The 15,617-nt window shown below is 42.4% G+C and overlaps 1 protein-coding gene across 1 annotated transcript in view; it reads right to left on the reverse strand.

Annotated features, from left to right (window-relative positions):
* Window positions 1-15,617, reverse strand: part of LOC117447603 (neural-cadherin-like) — a 109,343-nt gene that overhangs the window by 40,285 nt on the left and 53,441 nt on the right. The window contains exons 7-11 of the mRNA XM_034084369.1: window positions 11,878-12,020; window positions 10,194-10,366; window positions 8,172-8,340; window positions 7,426-7,596; window positions 6,733-6,905 (exon numbers count right to left, since the gene is read on the reverse strand). Of these exons, the coding sequence (XP_033940260.1) occupies window positions 6,733-6,905; window positions 7,426-7,596; window positions 8,172-8,340; window positions 10,194-10,366; window positions 11,878-12,020 (829 nt within the window). The remainder of the gene's footprint in view (window positions 1-6,732; window positions 6,906-7,425; window positions 7,597-8,171; window positions 8,341-10,193; window positions 10,367-11,877; window positions 12,021-15,617) is intronic.

The raw sequence follows: 15,617 nt of genomic DNA on the forward strand, positions 1-15,617 counted from the left end.
GCTAATAGTTATAGCTAGTTTTCATTTTGGAAATAATAATTTATACGACTTAAAGCTGGAAGGGCACTCGCTGGGTAAAGAACTCTGCCAAGACCAAATGCCTCACAATGTTAAAATAACTAATGTCCTCGCCCATGATTCTCCTCCAAATAGATCTTCCTTGGCCGATGCTACACCCTTTCATAAAAATCAAGCCAGTAGTTTTTCCTTCCAAGCTGACAAAGAAACCAAACTGAAAACATAACCTCTTTGGCAGAGGTAAACAATAACCTTTGAGGTATTTGTGCTTTGATCAAATGCATAATATTCAAGATGCCAATTTGTTTCAGTTAATTCCCTTAAAATACAAGAGTCGTCTAAAGCTGCTGCACGCTGTCTATGGGCTCAGAACAGTCTCATAATACACACATGCACACAGAAGGATTCTATGGAGTCAGATTTGGGTCAATATTCTAGCGCGTAAAACAAGCTACTCACGAGCGGAAAATGTGCTTTTACACGCGCATAAAATGACCCTCGTGCGCAGATTAAACCCCCGCGAGCGGCTATGCGCTCGCTCGCGGGAGTGTCAGCCTCGCGGAGTCTGTCTACCCGCGTGAAAAGTTTCTGGCACTTTGGGGCGGAGCCACTGGACTTTGATTGACAGCTGCAAGGAAGCCCGGAGTTGCCAGGTTTGATAAATGCCTGAACTACCAAGAGCCGAGGAGTGACAGCTGCAAGATCAGTTGGACGAGATTGAATGGTAAAGTTGTCCATACAAAACTATTATATTCGTAAAGTGTACAGCTAATATATATATATATTAGGGCTGTCAAGTTAACGTGTTAATAACGCGTTAACGAAAAAAAAAATTAACGCCACTAATTATTTTAACGCGATTAACGCATGTGTATTTTTTTTCCTCGGCCGCCCCGTAGCTTCAGAGCGCATCGAGTTTAAAATACCATCTACAAGCTAATGCTGACAGCCTTAGCTTGTAGATGACAGCCCCCGCTCCTGCTGCCCGCTTGTGGCAGACGACCACACTTCCACGCTCACCGGCAGGCACCGACTGGCCATCGGGAGGACCGGGAGGGTGTGTGTATGTGTGGCCCGAGCGAGCGAGAGAGAGACCTTACGTGCATTGTTGTTGTTAGCATCTGGTGCTAGCTAGCTGCGCTAACGGATATAAGGAGCTGTTTAAATGAAAACAGAGGAGCGACATTTCGCCACAACTGCGCCGAGCACTTGACTTTATGCAGGAAGCCAGACAGTGGGACATTGTACGAAAAGTCAGCACACTCAGCACGGATAGTGCACAACATGATTGCAGCGTCCAGGCAGGTCCGGTTCGAGCATATGCCTTGAGTTGCACATAGCTACACACACACACACACACACACACACACACACACACACACACACACACACACACACACACACACACACACACACACACACACACACACACACACACACACACACACACACACACACACACACACACACACACACACACACACACACACACACACACACACACACACACACACACACACACACACACACACACACACAATTTGTATTGTATTATTGTATGAGAGAGGTTCCAGGTTGAATTGAGGCGAATATTTGTAATGTTCAGAGGTTGTTGTGTTTAATATTCATGAGAATATTTGTCATTGTTCAAATGATAATAAACATTAGCATAAAGCATATTTGTCCACTCATATGTTGATAAGAGTATTACAAACTTGAAAAATATTCCTCTAAGGTACATTTAGAACAGATCAAAAATGTGCGATTAATTTGCGATTAACTATGGACAATCATGCGATTAATCGCGATTAAATATTTGAATCGACTGATATTAGGGCTGTCAGTCGATTAAAATTACAAATATTCGCCTCAATTCAACCTGGAACCTCTCTCATACAGTAATACAATACAAATTGTGTGTGTGTGTGTGTGTGTGTGTGTGTGTGTGTGTGTGTGTGTGTGTGTGTGTGTGTGTGTGTGTGTGTGTGTGTGTGTGTGTGTGTGTGTGTGTGTGTGTGTGTGTGTGTGTGTGTGTGTGTGTGTGTGTGTGTGTGTGTGTGTGTGTGTGATGGATCATTGGAGCTATGTGCAACTCAAGGCATATGCTCGAACGGGAGCTGCCTGGACGCTGCAATCATGTTGCGCACTATCCGTGCTGAGTGTGCTGACTTTTCGTACAATGTCCCACTGTCTGGCTGCCTGCATAAAGTCAAGTGCTCGGCGCAGTTGTGTGTATAGAGCGCTCCTCTGTTTTCATTTAAACAGCTCCTTATATCCGTTAGCGCAGCTAGCTAGCACCAGATGCTAACAACAACAATGCTCGTAAGGTCTCTCTCTCGCTCGCTCGGGCCACACATACACACCCTCCCGGTCGTCCCAATAGCCAGTCGGTGCCTGCCGGTGAGCGTGGAAGTGTGGTCTGCCACAAGCGGGCGGCAGGAGCGGGGCTGTCAGCATCAGCTTGTAGATGGTATTTTAAACTCGATGCGCTCTAAAACTACGGGGCGGCCGAGGAAAAAAAATACACATGCGTTAATCGCGTTAAAATAATTAGTGGCGTTAATTTTTTTTTGCGTTAACGCTTTATTAACGCGTTAACTTTACAGCCCTAATATATATATATCTTAATGAATTTTATATAAAACAATATATTTTTGAGTGGGCTGTATCTGTCGAAAACTGCTGTCTGCTGTATGCACCTCCCTTACGAAATGAACTATAAATTAATTATAGTATTACTATAGTATACTATAAGACTTGTATAGTGTCCTTTAGTAAGTTTGTATTTTTCACCAGCTATTGTATTACTTAGTTTTTTCTGTAGTGCCATTTTATTAGCTATAGTAGCCCTATAATATTTCAATAGTAATACTATGTATCTAGATCTTTGTAGTATTCCTATATTATTTTAAATAGTATAACTATAATATATAGTGTTTCGGTAGTTGTTTTTTGAACACAAGAACACTCCTATAGTAATAGTATGATGTTGTCATAATGAATGCATCATTTATTACTATAGTGTTTGTAAAAGTATTCTCCTAGACTCCTAGAATTAATGTGCAATTTTTTTATATCAAATTAATTTATATATATATTAGCTGTACACTTTACGAATATAATAGTTTTTTATGGACAACTTTACCATTCAGTCTCATCCAACTGATCTTGCAGTTGTCACTCCTCGGCTCTTGGTAGTTCAGGCATTTATCAAACCTGGCAACTCTGGGCTTCCTTGCAGCTGTCAATCAAAGTCCAGTGGCTCTGCCCCAAAGTGTCAGAAACTTTTCCCGTGCGCGTAGACAGACTCCGCGAGCAAGTGAGGCTGACACTCCCGCGAGCGAGCAAGAGGGCTGTCTCGCGGGGGTTTAATCTGCGCGCGGGGGTCATTTCATGCGCGTGTAAAAGCCCATTTTCCACTCGTGAGTAGCTTGTTTTGCGCGCTAGAATATTGACCCAAATCTGACTCCATAGAATTCACACTTGTATTTCCGGATCCACACTTGTGTTTTTCAACACAACTGTGTTCCGTTTCATACACATGTAAATAAAATCCAAATACAGAAAAAAGTTTTACATATGTATTTTTGATCCTCACATATTTGTTTTCCGTTTAAAACCCCTGAACCTGCAAACACAAACCGCTTTCTGTGCATGGATCGCTGTGCATTCCTGCGTGGGTTTTTTGAGACTCCCCTGACGGTCAGCCGATTCGTACTTTTTCTATCTATAGCCAATCAGATGTCTCCTCCATTCTAAGCCAATCACATGAGCGCTCCCCGACGAGGGTATTTTCTTGCGTTCATAACGTAGCGCTTCATGTACGCATTGTGCGCTGTCCGGTCAGCTCGCTAAACAGAGGGCGGAGCTTCAGGTGATCATGCACTGCAGAGCTGCGTGTCTCCGTCAGTCTCAGCAGCTGATCTGATCTCTCTCTCGCGTCCGGCTATACTTCACTCGCGTGTATGTCCATATCGATCAGATCCAGCTCTCCTGATCGGCCTTTAGCACCGATCAAACTATTAAGAGTGAATATCGGCCGATAATGACCGGCAGGGCTCCCCCCTGTTAACAGGTCACTGTCTAGCACTGTCTAGTGCAGTGGTTCCCAAACGGTGTGCCGCGGCACACTGGTGTGCCGTGAGGCAAGTCCGGGTGTGCCGTGGGATTTTGTGACAACCATACGTTATTATTGCAATATACAACTACATAAAAATAATTATTTTTGTATTTACTATATCAGTACTTTGTAGGTTTATATGTACGTAATCTGCGCGACTACATCTCCACCTGCAGTGCTGCATAAACATGGCTGAGACAGCGATAACTCTCGAGGGGTGGAGGACGTATGCCCATTATTTTGAGTTCGTCCGAAGAATAGACAGGAATGTGACGGTGAGGTGCAAACTGTGTCCAGGCCAGAAGCTGTTATCCACTGCTGTGACACCACGTCAAACCTCAACAAGCACCTAAAAATAACACATGCTAAGGTGGAGCTACCGCACACGCTATGTGTTTGTTTATATCACAGTCTGTTCTTCTTCTCTGTCTTCCGGTTGTTGCCTGTTTTGAATGACGAATACACACTACCGCCGCCTGCTGGTAAGGAGAGTTATTGCCACTCACGCATGCGCAGTTCGTACGTGCTCGGCTTAATTCTTTGCGGTGTCTGGTTCCAGTGCAACACATGGCCAACACGCAGGAGAACACGCCGACGCAACAGAGTGAGCAGAGATAGACTGAGCAAAATATACAGATAGCAGGAGACAGAGAACAGCCATGGTCAGATAGGAAAACATTCAGGATGGAAACTGAACTAAAGAGAACATTTGAAACGTTAGCAGTCTGCGTGATCTGCCTGCAGGGAGGGGCGGGCCGGCCCTGCGAGTAAAGTAACGAGTTACTTTATGTAGAGAGTAACGAAGTAGTGTCATACTTAAGTAATATGTAATATATTACTTTTTTTTTTTAACGACTCTGCTGAAATGTTACATTTATAATTTGTAGTTCAGGACCATGGACAATGCAGCTTCCTTGCATTGACAGTTATCTGTGCTGAATTTCCTTTGTCTCATTTTTAATGTTGTGACCTGTCTGGTTTAAATGAGTGTGTTGCTGCTTTGATGAAGCCTAATTTGATAACGTTTCAAATTCATTTCTGAAATATTTCGTTACTAAATATTTCATGAGTAATATAGTTGTCTTTGTTACATTCTATTTGGCATTTGTAAATAATTATGCACATTTACAGATATTTTACATATGAGTGATAACACGTGTTATCAGGGCTATTTTGCACAATAGGTGTGCCTTGAGATTTTGACTTGTCCTTTGGTGTGCCTTGGGCACAAAAAGTTTGGGAACCACTGGTCTAGTGCACTGATCGATTAGGCTAAGCTAACCTGTAGCTGCTCCCTCCACACTCACAACAACTTCATACAGACATAAATAAAGCAGCTGTATTCGCCATACAGGAAACACACATTTAAAACGGTTTTGCCTACCGTTTTTGTGTACACAAGCATTCATCAATGGTTCGGAAAGTGGCGCGGTACCTTAATAATATATAAGATTGTATTAGCGTGCATTTCCTGTTCGGAAAGTGGCGCTGTACTGAGAGTGGAGGTGTCCTGACATTAGCGCCTGCAGGCAGGCTCCATGGACCTGTCAGCTCCGGACTGCGCAAAATGCGTACATGAAGCGCTACGTCATGAACGCAAGAAATCTACCCTCGTGGGGGCGCGCTCATATGATTGGCTTAGAATTGAGGAGACATCTGATTGGCTATAGATAGAAAAAATTACAAGTACGAATCGGCTGACCGTCAGGGGAGTCTCAAAAAACCCACGAATGCACAGCGATCCGGTTTGTGTTTGCAGGTTCAGGGGATTTAAACGGAAAACAAATGTGTGGATCAAAAATACATATGTAAAACTTTTTTCTGTATTTGGATTTTATTTACATGTATATGAAACGGAACACATGTGTGTGTGCATTGAAAAACACAAGTGTGGATCCGGAAATACAAGTGTGAATCCTTCTGTGTGCATGTGTGTATTATGAGACTGTTCTGAGCCCATAGCTGTCAGTCTTCCTATTAAAACCTCAGATGATAAACTAAAATGAAATAGCTTTGAATCTGTATATCAAATCCAGAATACTGAAGATGGACAACGGGTCGTGCTTTATAATAATTAGCTTCTTAAAAACCTGTGCCATACACTTTAAGATAGTCGTTTTCTTCTAGGAGCTTTTGCATATTTAACGAATACTTTTTAATATCAGTGAGAGAAGTGAGAAGTGCAGTCATGAAATATATCCATAGGAATCCCATGCAGCTCAAATAATTTGTTTAATTTGTTTGCCTAAATTAGTCTCCCTCCGTGGTCTTTTATGGTCACTCCACATGCAGCACCTCTGGGAGTACACACCCCAGATTGGGAGTAGCAGACAGAAGCAGGGTTGGCTTATTCATTAACTTTATTGACACAGAGCCACGGGCCAGCCATGGGATACAGACTGACTATGTGTGTGTATGTGTGTGTGTGTGTGTGTGTGTGTGTGTGTGTGTGTGTGTGTGTGTGTGTGTGTGTGTGTGTGTGTGTGTGTGTGTGTGTGTGTGTGTGTGTGTGTGTGTGTGTGTGTGTGTGTGTGTGTGTGTGTGTGTGTGTGTTTGCTGGCTGACAGAGAGCCTGCTGAACACTGCTGACTGACCTGTGAGATGGGCTGATTAACGAAGACCCATCCAGTGACAGGGTTGACCCTCAGGTACTCAGGAAGCTCCAGGGACATGGAGTAAGTGATAGCTGCATTAGTTCCAAAGTCATCATCGTGAGCTGCCACGCGAAGGAAACTGGTACCGACCAAAGTGTCTTCTCTCAGAAAGTCTACAGACGACAGAAATAATGCATGTGCACTCAGTTTGCCGGACAAAGAGGTAGAAACCTCACAGGGAAGGGTAAGATCCTGCATGAGGGGTGTTACGTCGTTATTATGCAAAACTAATTTGGGTTATTGCCATGGTATTTTGTATGTCTATTTCCAATTTTAACACTGAGATACTCATTAAGCAGCCGAATGGATGGCATAAATGTAGAGGCCTATTTACTGCCACACTCTAAAACACATTCTCAATTAAATGTAATTACTAAAGTAGAAGAGGAGCCCCTTTTCCATCATCCCTTTTTACCCTTTTTGTCTTTTTAAAGGAATACTTCACCTCAAGTGAGGCATGTGAGATTACAAAGTATTCTTCAAGATTTAAAGGTAACACGGGAGGGGAAATTGATATACGGTATAGAAATTGTGAAGGTGAATCCCTCCTTTAAGGACCTAGTAATGGTCTTGCTTAACTATACTCATTTTTATTTTACAGCTGTACCATCATCTATAATTTGTATCACTTACACTCATAGCGCAAATTCTCAAACTTGGGGCTGTTATCATTCTGGTCCACTATTTGGATGGTGAGCTGACAAATTCCGATGAGCGGCTCCTCCGCCCAATCAGTGGCCGTTACTGTAATTGAATACTCTCTCTGCCGCTCCCTGTCGAAACGCCTGGCTGTCACAATCACTCCTGTGAATACAGAAGAAAGAACCCGGTCCCCCGGCAGACAAACACACATGAAGTCTTGTATATTCATCCACCCATTCAGCAATTATCCAATCAATGCATGCATTCAACCATCCATCATTTCATCTTGCAACCGTACAGTAGATCTATCCATTTAACCATCCACCCATACTTCAAGAAAACAAGTACACATTTTCTTCTGAACAAGTCAGTAATCTTTTTTATGTGCAGTGGTTTTCTTATTAAATCAAAAGATTAAAAAAATAGGGAAGCCATTAAAGAAAAATGAGTGACAGAATAACACGTGTTCAGACTTCTAAACAGCTTCCCTTCGTTATGTGTTGTCAATTTCATCACATCCATCATGACCAAATCAACAGAATAAGGATGGTATTTTGGCATTTGACTCATTCTTGAGAATACCAAGCATACACATTTCATGTCCTGTTAGATCACAGTTCTACTTGAAAGTTAAATTAGAGTTGTTGTTTGCATAGAACTCAGTTCTATATTTTTTAAGGTGACTCTTGGCTCTAATTGAGAGCTATTTTAGCACAGACAATGCGTGACCGCTCTACCTGTGTCTTGATGAATTCTGAAGGCAGGCATGGCGCTGTCTCTGTGCATTAAGCCATATTTGACTTTTCCATTTGCTCCCTCATCTGCATCCGCCGCATGCACTTGCAACACAAAAGTCCCCGATGGCTGGTTCTCTAGCACTGTAGCCTGCTCACGATATTGCTGGCACTGAGATAGAGACAGAGAGGGGGAGAGAAAGAAGTGAAAGGAACACAGATACACAGAACACTTATCATATGTGAGACTATGTGAGAGTACATTAAAGAGAAAAGAGGGATCAAAGGAAATAAATCATTATATAGAAGGCCAATACGCACACATGAAAACAATATGGGGAGTTATAGATGGACAATATCAATGGAAAACAACACTAGCGTTGATTTCTTTTGAAGAGCCAACATTGCACATCTTTGTCTAAACCAGGAATTCAATCCATTTCCCCTAATGAACGTATGCGCCAGATAAAGAGCAGCTCTCTGGAGACTTTCTTTTTGAATTCACACATAGATGCTAGCTACTCTTTCAACAGAATGACCATGAAAAAAGAAAAACAATAGGCAAGGAGGAGCGTGAGCGAGCCAGAGGGAGGGAGACGGATCAAAGCATGTGAGCGAGCTAAAGTAAGGAGAATAATGAAAGGGTTCATAGGACGTGATGGCACACACAGTATGGCCTGAAGGTAGCTGTTCATAAAAATCACATAATATCAAACATAAGGTCATTTTAGCACAGATGGTTCTGAGGCGTTACTTGAAATGTAAACACATCAAGTTGCCAAGACGTCAAGCCCACACGAGAAAGAAAAAACCTCCGCTGAGAACGCCTCCTGCTGAAGTTCAAGTCATTCCAAATTAAGGAGGAAGTTAATTAAACAGGTATAGTATATTGTGATGATATTGCACTTTTTTTCATAAATTAATTGAAATCCCAATGGAGCGCCTAAAGATAGAGTGGGTGTGCGGGCTAATCAGAACTCCTGGGAAAAGAGAGCGGAGAGAGACGGAGGCCAGGGAAATGAGAATACATTGGCAAAAAAATAAAGCTGGAGTGGGATGAGGAGAGGGAGGAAGGAGTGATCGACGGAGGAACAACTGAAGTGCTCCGAGAGGATGAGCCAGACAGGCAGAGGCGAGGAGACAATATTGTGTAGGCACATTGTTTGAATTGAGGCAAAACAACTGACTGTCAGCGATTTAGAAGAATTCAGGTTGACAGCAATGTCTACAACAACAACAACAACAACAAAAATAAGGCTTTAAAATAAACGTTCAAGATTTTAGAAATGTTCCTATTTGCTTTCTGTCATATCTACACGGTTTATTTGTAAATCGAGCAAACTTAGGTTAGATCATGTGCTAAGTCTTTAAAACAGCCAGCCTGGCTCTAAAAGGTAACAACATATGTTTCCTGAGGTCACAACGGATCAGAATCAGACACAGGTGTATTGCCGAGCAGGTAAACACATACAAGGAACTGGTCTTGGTGTACATGGTGCATACATAAACACAGTTAAAGAAGATAAAAAGTAAGAAAAAACTACCAACAAATCTGGATATACCAAAAAAACGATGTGCAGCATACTATTGCAAAGTACTATTGTACTAAGTAGTATCAAATATGTGCAGTATTGTTTTGGAAGGTTGTAGTATGGCCCTTGATACTTACAACTTGGTTCGTGTTCCAATAGTTTTAATTACTGAGATTTAGAGGTGCTGATAGGTGGATTTTGTCACTTTTCGACAGAGCCGATCTAGCTGTTTTCAACTGTTTCCAGTATTTATGCTAAGCAAAGCAACTTGCTGGCAATCTTCATGAGTGGTATTGATCTTCTGAACATACTCACAGCAGGAAAAAAACAGGAATATTTCAAATATATAAATGTATTGTCTTAAAAATAACTGAAAATGTATAAAAAGGGAAAGTCTTGTTTCTTTGTTGAAATCATGCTCATCATGGATTTCTGAGAATAAGACCCAGGTTGAAAAGTACGAGGGTTTCAGTTAAAAAAAACATATCCTTACCTCCCCAAAAACAGGTTTGTTGTTGTTGACATCATCAACTCCTACAATGACTCGAGCGCTTGAGAAGAGAGGGTGTGGCCCGCCTGATGCATTGTCATCTGTGGCCGTTACATTCAAGACGTACTCCAGGCCTTGAAGCTTGGGCAGGGGAATGGAGCGGAGACGAATCAATCCTACAAAGACCGCAAGTCCATTAAATGACACATTATAAAACACGGTCCCTCATAACATAGCCATACAACCATTCCTTTAGTCGTTAGGCAGGATGTTATTGCCACTGTGGCCTTGCATGGTGACGGATGTGCTCTCGATAAAAACACACAGCCTGTTTTTGTTGCAAAAATCCAGGGGTAGATAGCGAGTTGTGGAAAATCACCTCAGAAGTCCACAGAAAGGTAACAAATCGAAATGCAGACTAAATCCAAAAACCAATTTCACAGTGGTGAGTTTGTCACATTTCTAATCTAATAATTGTATGCTCTCCCCTAAAGATGCCCATCTAACTCACGCACTTGAGTGAAAACATAAAGTACTAAGTGACTCGGGTCAGAAGTTAACCAGGCTCAGAATATGCCTATTAGCTGTTCCTTTACCCCCCCCCGCCCCACCCCCACTCTGTCTGCTTTCATGTAACAGTCAAGATAAAAGGTGGGATAAAAAGAAGCATCATTTGAGTCAACGTCTTTCCTCGTCAACAGTAATACAAAAACATCAGAGGTTGCAGGACCGACACGCAGCCTGTGATGTGAGGGAAACTCATTGAAGTGAGAGCATAGGGAGATTTTTTATTCTTTTGTTGTGTTTCTATTCATCTCTTTCAATGCGCTTGATTAAAGACAACACAGCGTGCTGATACACACAGATGCGAGTGCCTGGCTTCCCCTCTCTCCCAATTTACTTGTGATCTCTATGAGCCCGGGGAGGAGAGAAGGGTAGCTCCTAATGACAATGCATGACGTTGACAGCACTGCACCACTACATTAGAATTAAGTGAAGTGTTGGATGTACACACGGTAATTCTCCCAGCTTAAATGTCAACCTTGTTTACAAATACGACATGAGGTAAAGCATCTATTTCAAAGAGCCAGCACTCTTCGAATATATACAGTAAGTGGGAAACTATATAGTGTTTTTTCCCCCCCGCACCCACAGGATATCAGCTTTGGCATTTTTCTTGCTCTGATGATACACAGAAAGGGCGGAGAGGAATATAAAAAGACGGCACAAAAGAAAGAGCAGCTGACAGAGCGCAGCCTGGAGATTGTGAGCTATGATAGAGCAGTTGTTGTGAAATTGAATTGTAAGGGTTGGGTGACAAATGTCACAGTGATTGCCACTGGTTTCGGATCAAAGGGTGAATAAAAAAAGATAAACTGTGTAGTCGCCAATGTTAGAAAGCTCCGAAACATCCGAGACATTCCTTTCTGTACCCGCAAAAAGAAGTGTGGACATTTCCCGAATAATGTCATCGTTTATATTTATGTCCCGAAACGTCATTCGTATTGAAATTAACATCTTTCAAATGTCTTCCTTAAATTGACTTTGAAAGAAGAGGGCATTCATTGCACACCCCTATAGCAGGAAATAATCAGCGGGAAATGAATGTGTGATTTGACAGGAAGAGTGAGAATTAGAGTGAGAGCTGCAATGTATGAGGCCCGGCCGGAAAATGAAGAAGTATCACCTTTCTGGTTGTCAATGACGAAGTTTCCCTCCTCGTTTCCTGCTGTTATGGAGTAGATTATACCATCTCCATCTGGGTCTTTGGCCAGAACTGTGGCGACCAGAGTATTGGGCCCAGCGTCCTCAGAAACAAACGTTCGGTATCTGCAAAATGGAGAAAAATTAGAATCCAACCTCCTGTCTTTCCCAACACGAACCAATCACCGGACCTGGGGGGGCAGAGCCCATCGCTGCCCCCTCCCTCTGGAACTCACTCCCACAACAAATAGGAAACTGCACTGACCTCCCGACCTTTAAAGGTCACCTATTATGAAAAATCCACTTTTATACATCAACATGTGTCCCCTCTGTCGAAAGAGATTCTGAAAGTTTCAGGAAAAAAGATTCACTCACTTTTTGTCCTGATCCATTTATATAAAAACCTTTCTGAAAGTGAGCTGATCAGATTTTGGAAACTTTATGATGTCATAATGTTTTTTTGGCCAATAACCAACCAAGGTAACCCCCGCCACCTTATCACCTGAATCTCCTCCTCGTGCAGTGGTTCTCAACTGGTCAGGCCTCAGGACCCACTTTTTTCCTTTTTCAATAAATCGTGACCCGAAATGTTGAACCACTCAAATCTATTCAACACAAATCGTGCTGTAATATATACGCTTTGCAGAATACAATATTAATTAAAGTGAAGTACAGTGCATATATCCCTTATATCCCTTCACAGAACTAAAGTATGCTTTAAAAAACACTCATAAATAAATCTATTACTACCCGACATATTAATAATATGTTATGCCATTGTTTGTGTTTCACTTTGTTCTGACAGCTGAACTTGCTGCTCCTCACAGAGAGAAGAGCAACAAGGAGATAGTCTGTGTGAATTACTTTAAATTGTGGGTAAGGGTAGATAGCTCCCATTGTTCTGTGACCTGTCAATCATCAAACCGGGGGTCATATTTCATCATGTGTTCATTTGTATCTGAAGTTGTCCCCATGGATGTATAAAGAGTAGTTCTACCGCAAAGTTATTCTCCGTGGGGACTTCCGGCAACAATCTTGATTCTGACTCGAAAAAACATCAGCATTGATGTTTTATTGAGAAGATGATCACTACGTGACAGACGTTTTCAAAAACGTTTATCGTCTCCTGTACTTCCAGTCCAACGCCTACTGCATGCACGACATTAGAAAATCGCGACCCACCAGTTGAGAACCACTGTCCTACAGCACCATTGTGTTTTTTTAACCAAATATCTCGCAGAGGGTCGTGAGGAGTGGCACCTTATTTTCATCTAAAGCAAAAGACAGAGAATCAGCACTTTTGAAACAGGGCTGAAACAGAGAGGTTAATGGGATGCTACAATGATCTGTTTGGTATTTTGAGCCAAACACTTGACATGTTTTGTATAACTGAGAACTATAATATATTGATGAAAAGTAGTATAATAGGGGACCTTTAAGACACTGACCCTATCTCACCATTTCAGACTGGCTTTTAATATGTGATTAATGTTGTCTCCTTGGGCTAAATGTTGGTTTATTAGCTCGATTTAAATTAAACTTTTTATCTTTTTTATTTCTTTTTTTTTACCTCTGTAAAGTTTCTTTGAGAGATAAAGCAATTGACAAATAACATTTATTATTTTTTTAATATACGCATAGACCTGATGAAATACATAAATAAATCCCAGCCAAATACAAATCATTGACACGGTCCAAAGCATCAGCAGACTGATTAGACTTATGGTTGTGGCTTTTGCTTGTCACTATGATTTAACCTGTCCTCTTAACCGGCCAGACTAGAGAGGAATGATAATGTCTACCGGGATGGTGAAGCTATTGGACAAATGGTGCTTCCGCGTTCCCACTGTGGCCCATTTGATCCAGTACCTTTTAAAATGTCAACAGTGATTTGCTTGCTTTGTGGTGCTAGGGCAGACAGATGCCCGGCGAGAAACAAAGAGCGGTGCGGTGGAGATGAACTGCATTGACTTGGAGTACGCGGGGATGAAGATAAATGAAAATAACAGAGCAGAGGCGAGAGAGGAGCAGGTGACAAGAAAGACGGCTGACACTGAAGTGACAGGCAATGTGATATGAGGGAGTGCGAGAGAGGAAGCCTGATAGACACGGCACGGAGCAGGATGTGAGAGGGGGCGGCGTTCTCACAGATATTTGAGTTTGACTCGTCAGCAGAACTCATCCCCTGTGAGATGTTGTGCTGTATCCTCTCCCAATGTGTGTGTGTGAGTATGTGTGTGTATGTGGGCTGGGAGTCCATGTCTGTAGTGAGGAGTCAGAGGTGATTGATGGTTTACAGAAGAACGCTGATGGGTGATTCGTCTCCGCCAGCTGCGGCAGTCTCCGTGGCAACATGAGTGACCTGTAATCTGTCACCCGGCTCAGAGGCCACCTCTCCGCGGCTCTGTGGGATGAGTCGTATACACTCCCTCAGCTTGTCTTCCTGAAGCATCTCCCTTCATCTCACTGAACTGTGAAGTTGTACTCAGACGGAGGAAGCGGCCTGTCCGTCCGCATGTCGGTTGTTTGCATTTTCTCTGCCTGACCATCGCTCACTGTGAGCCTCTTTACAGATGACAACCGAGAGGTCAAGCCAGGATATTTGCATGGAAGGATCTCAATTAACCCGAGTCGAAGATTAATTAATAAAAGTCAGTGGTGGAAGGTAATGAAGTACTCAAGTACTGTACTTATGTACAATTTTGAGATACTTGTATTTTACTTGAGTATTTTAATGTTTTTCTACTTTGTACATTTACTCCACTACAATTCAGAGATAAATAGTGTACTTTTACTCCACTACATTCATGTAATACTTAATAATCAACACTTAAATAAGACTTTAGTTACACCGGGAGTGCATTCACAAACTACCCTGCAGTATACTAAGTCATTAAAACTAGCTGTACCTTTACCAGCTTTGATAAACACTTTAATGCATCAATAATTATAATCAAGCCATATAATATATATCATTCTGAAATGGACCAATCTGCATAATGAGTACTTTACTCCTTTCAGTATATTTAGATGCCAATACTTCTGTTCTTTTACTTGAATCCCATTTCGAATGCAGGACTTTCAGTATCCCTACTTTCTGGTAGCCTACTTCTACTATTACTTAAGTACAATATTTGAGTACTTCTTCTACCTCTGAGTAATCTATATCCGCCTTGTAATGCCACCTTCTGCTCTCACAATGCTTATCTACATCTCAGTTATCCACAGGGTGACCAACACACCCTGCCTGGCAACATGCCTGCGTTTCTCTCTGTCTGCTGGTCTGGCATGAGTATTTGTCTGGCTGCCGACAGCCTTCTCTGTTTATCTGCATATCTGACTGGCTGTCTCCCGTCTCTTCGCTGTGCATGTTTTGGTATTCTCTTCTCGCTTGCCCTGCAACTGTGTTCCAGTGTGTTTCTCTCCTCATTTTAATGTTTGTCTGCCCACATCTCCACCTCTCTGCCCGCCTGTTTGGCTCTATGTCGAGCCACACACCGAGACTGACACCTGACAATGCAACACGAGCGAGGAACAGAGGTATGCAACAGCCTTCTTTGAAGGTCATTCAAACATGACTGACAGGACAAGGGTTTACTCGTTTTGGTGAATAAATGCAGCAGTGCCACAGTGACAGTTCCTGCCCACCCACTCAAACAGCTTTGCCAAAAAGGCGCTCGAGGACACACTGGATTGCTTCCGGATGTCAGTATGCTGCATACT

The sequence above is a fragment of the Pseudochaenichthys georgianus genome, chromosome 6 (assembly GCF_902827115.2).
Source record: "Pseudochaenichthys georgianus chromosome 6, fPseGeo1.2, whole genome shotgun sequence".
Lineage (NCBI taxonomy): Eukaryota > Metazoa > Chordata > Actinopteri > Perciformes > Channichthyidae > Pseudochaenichthys > Pseudochaenichthys georgianus.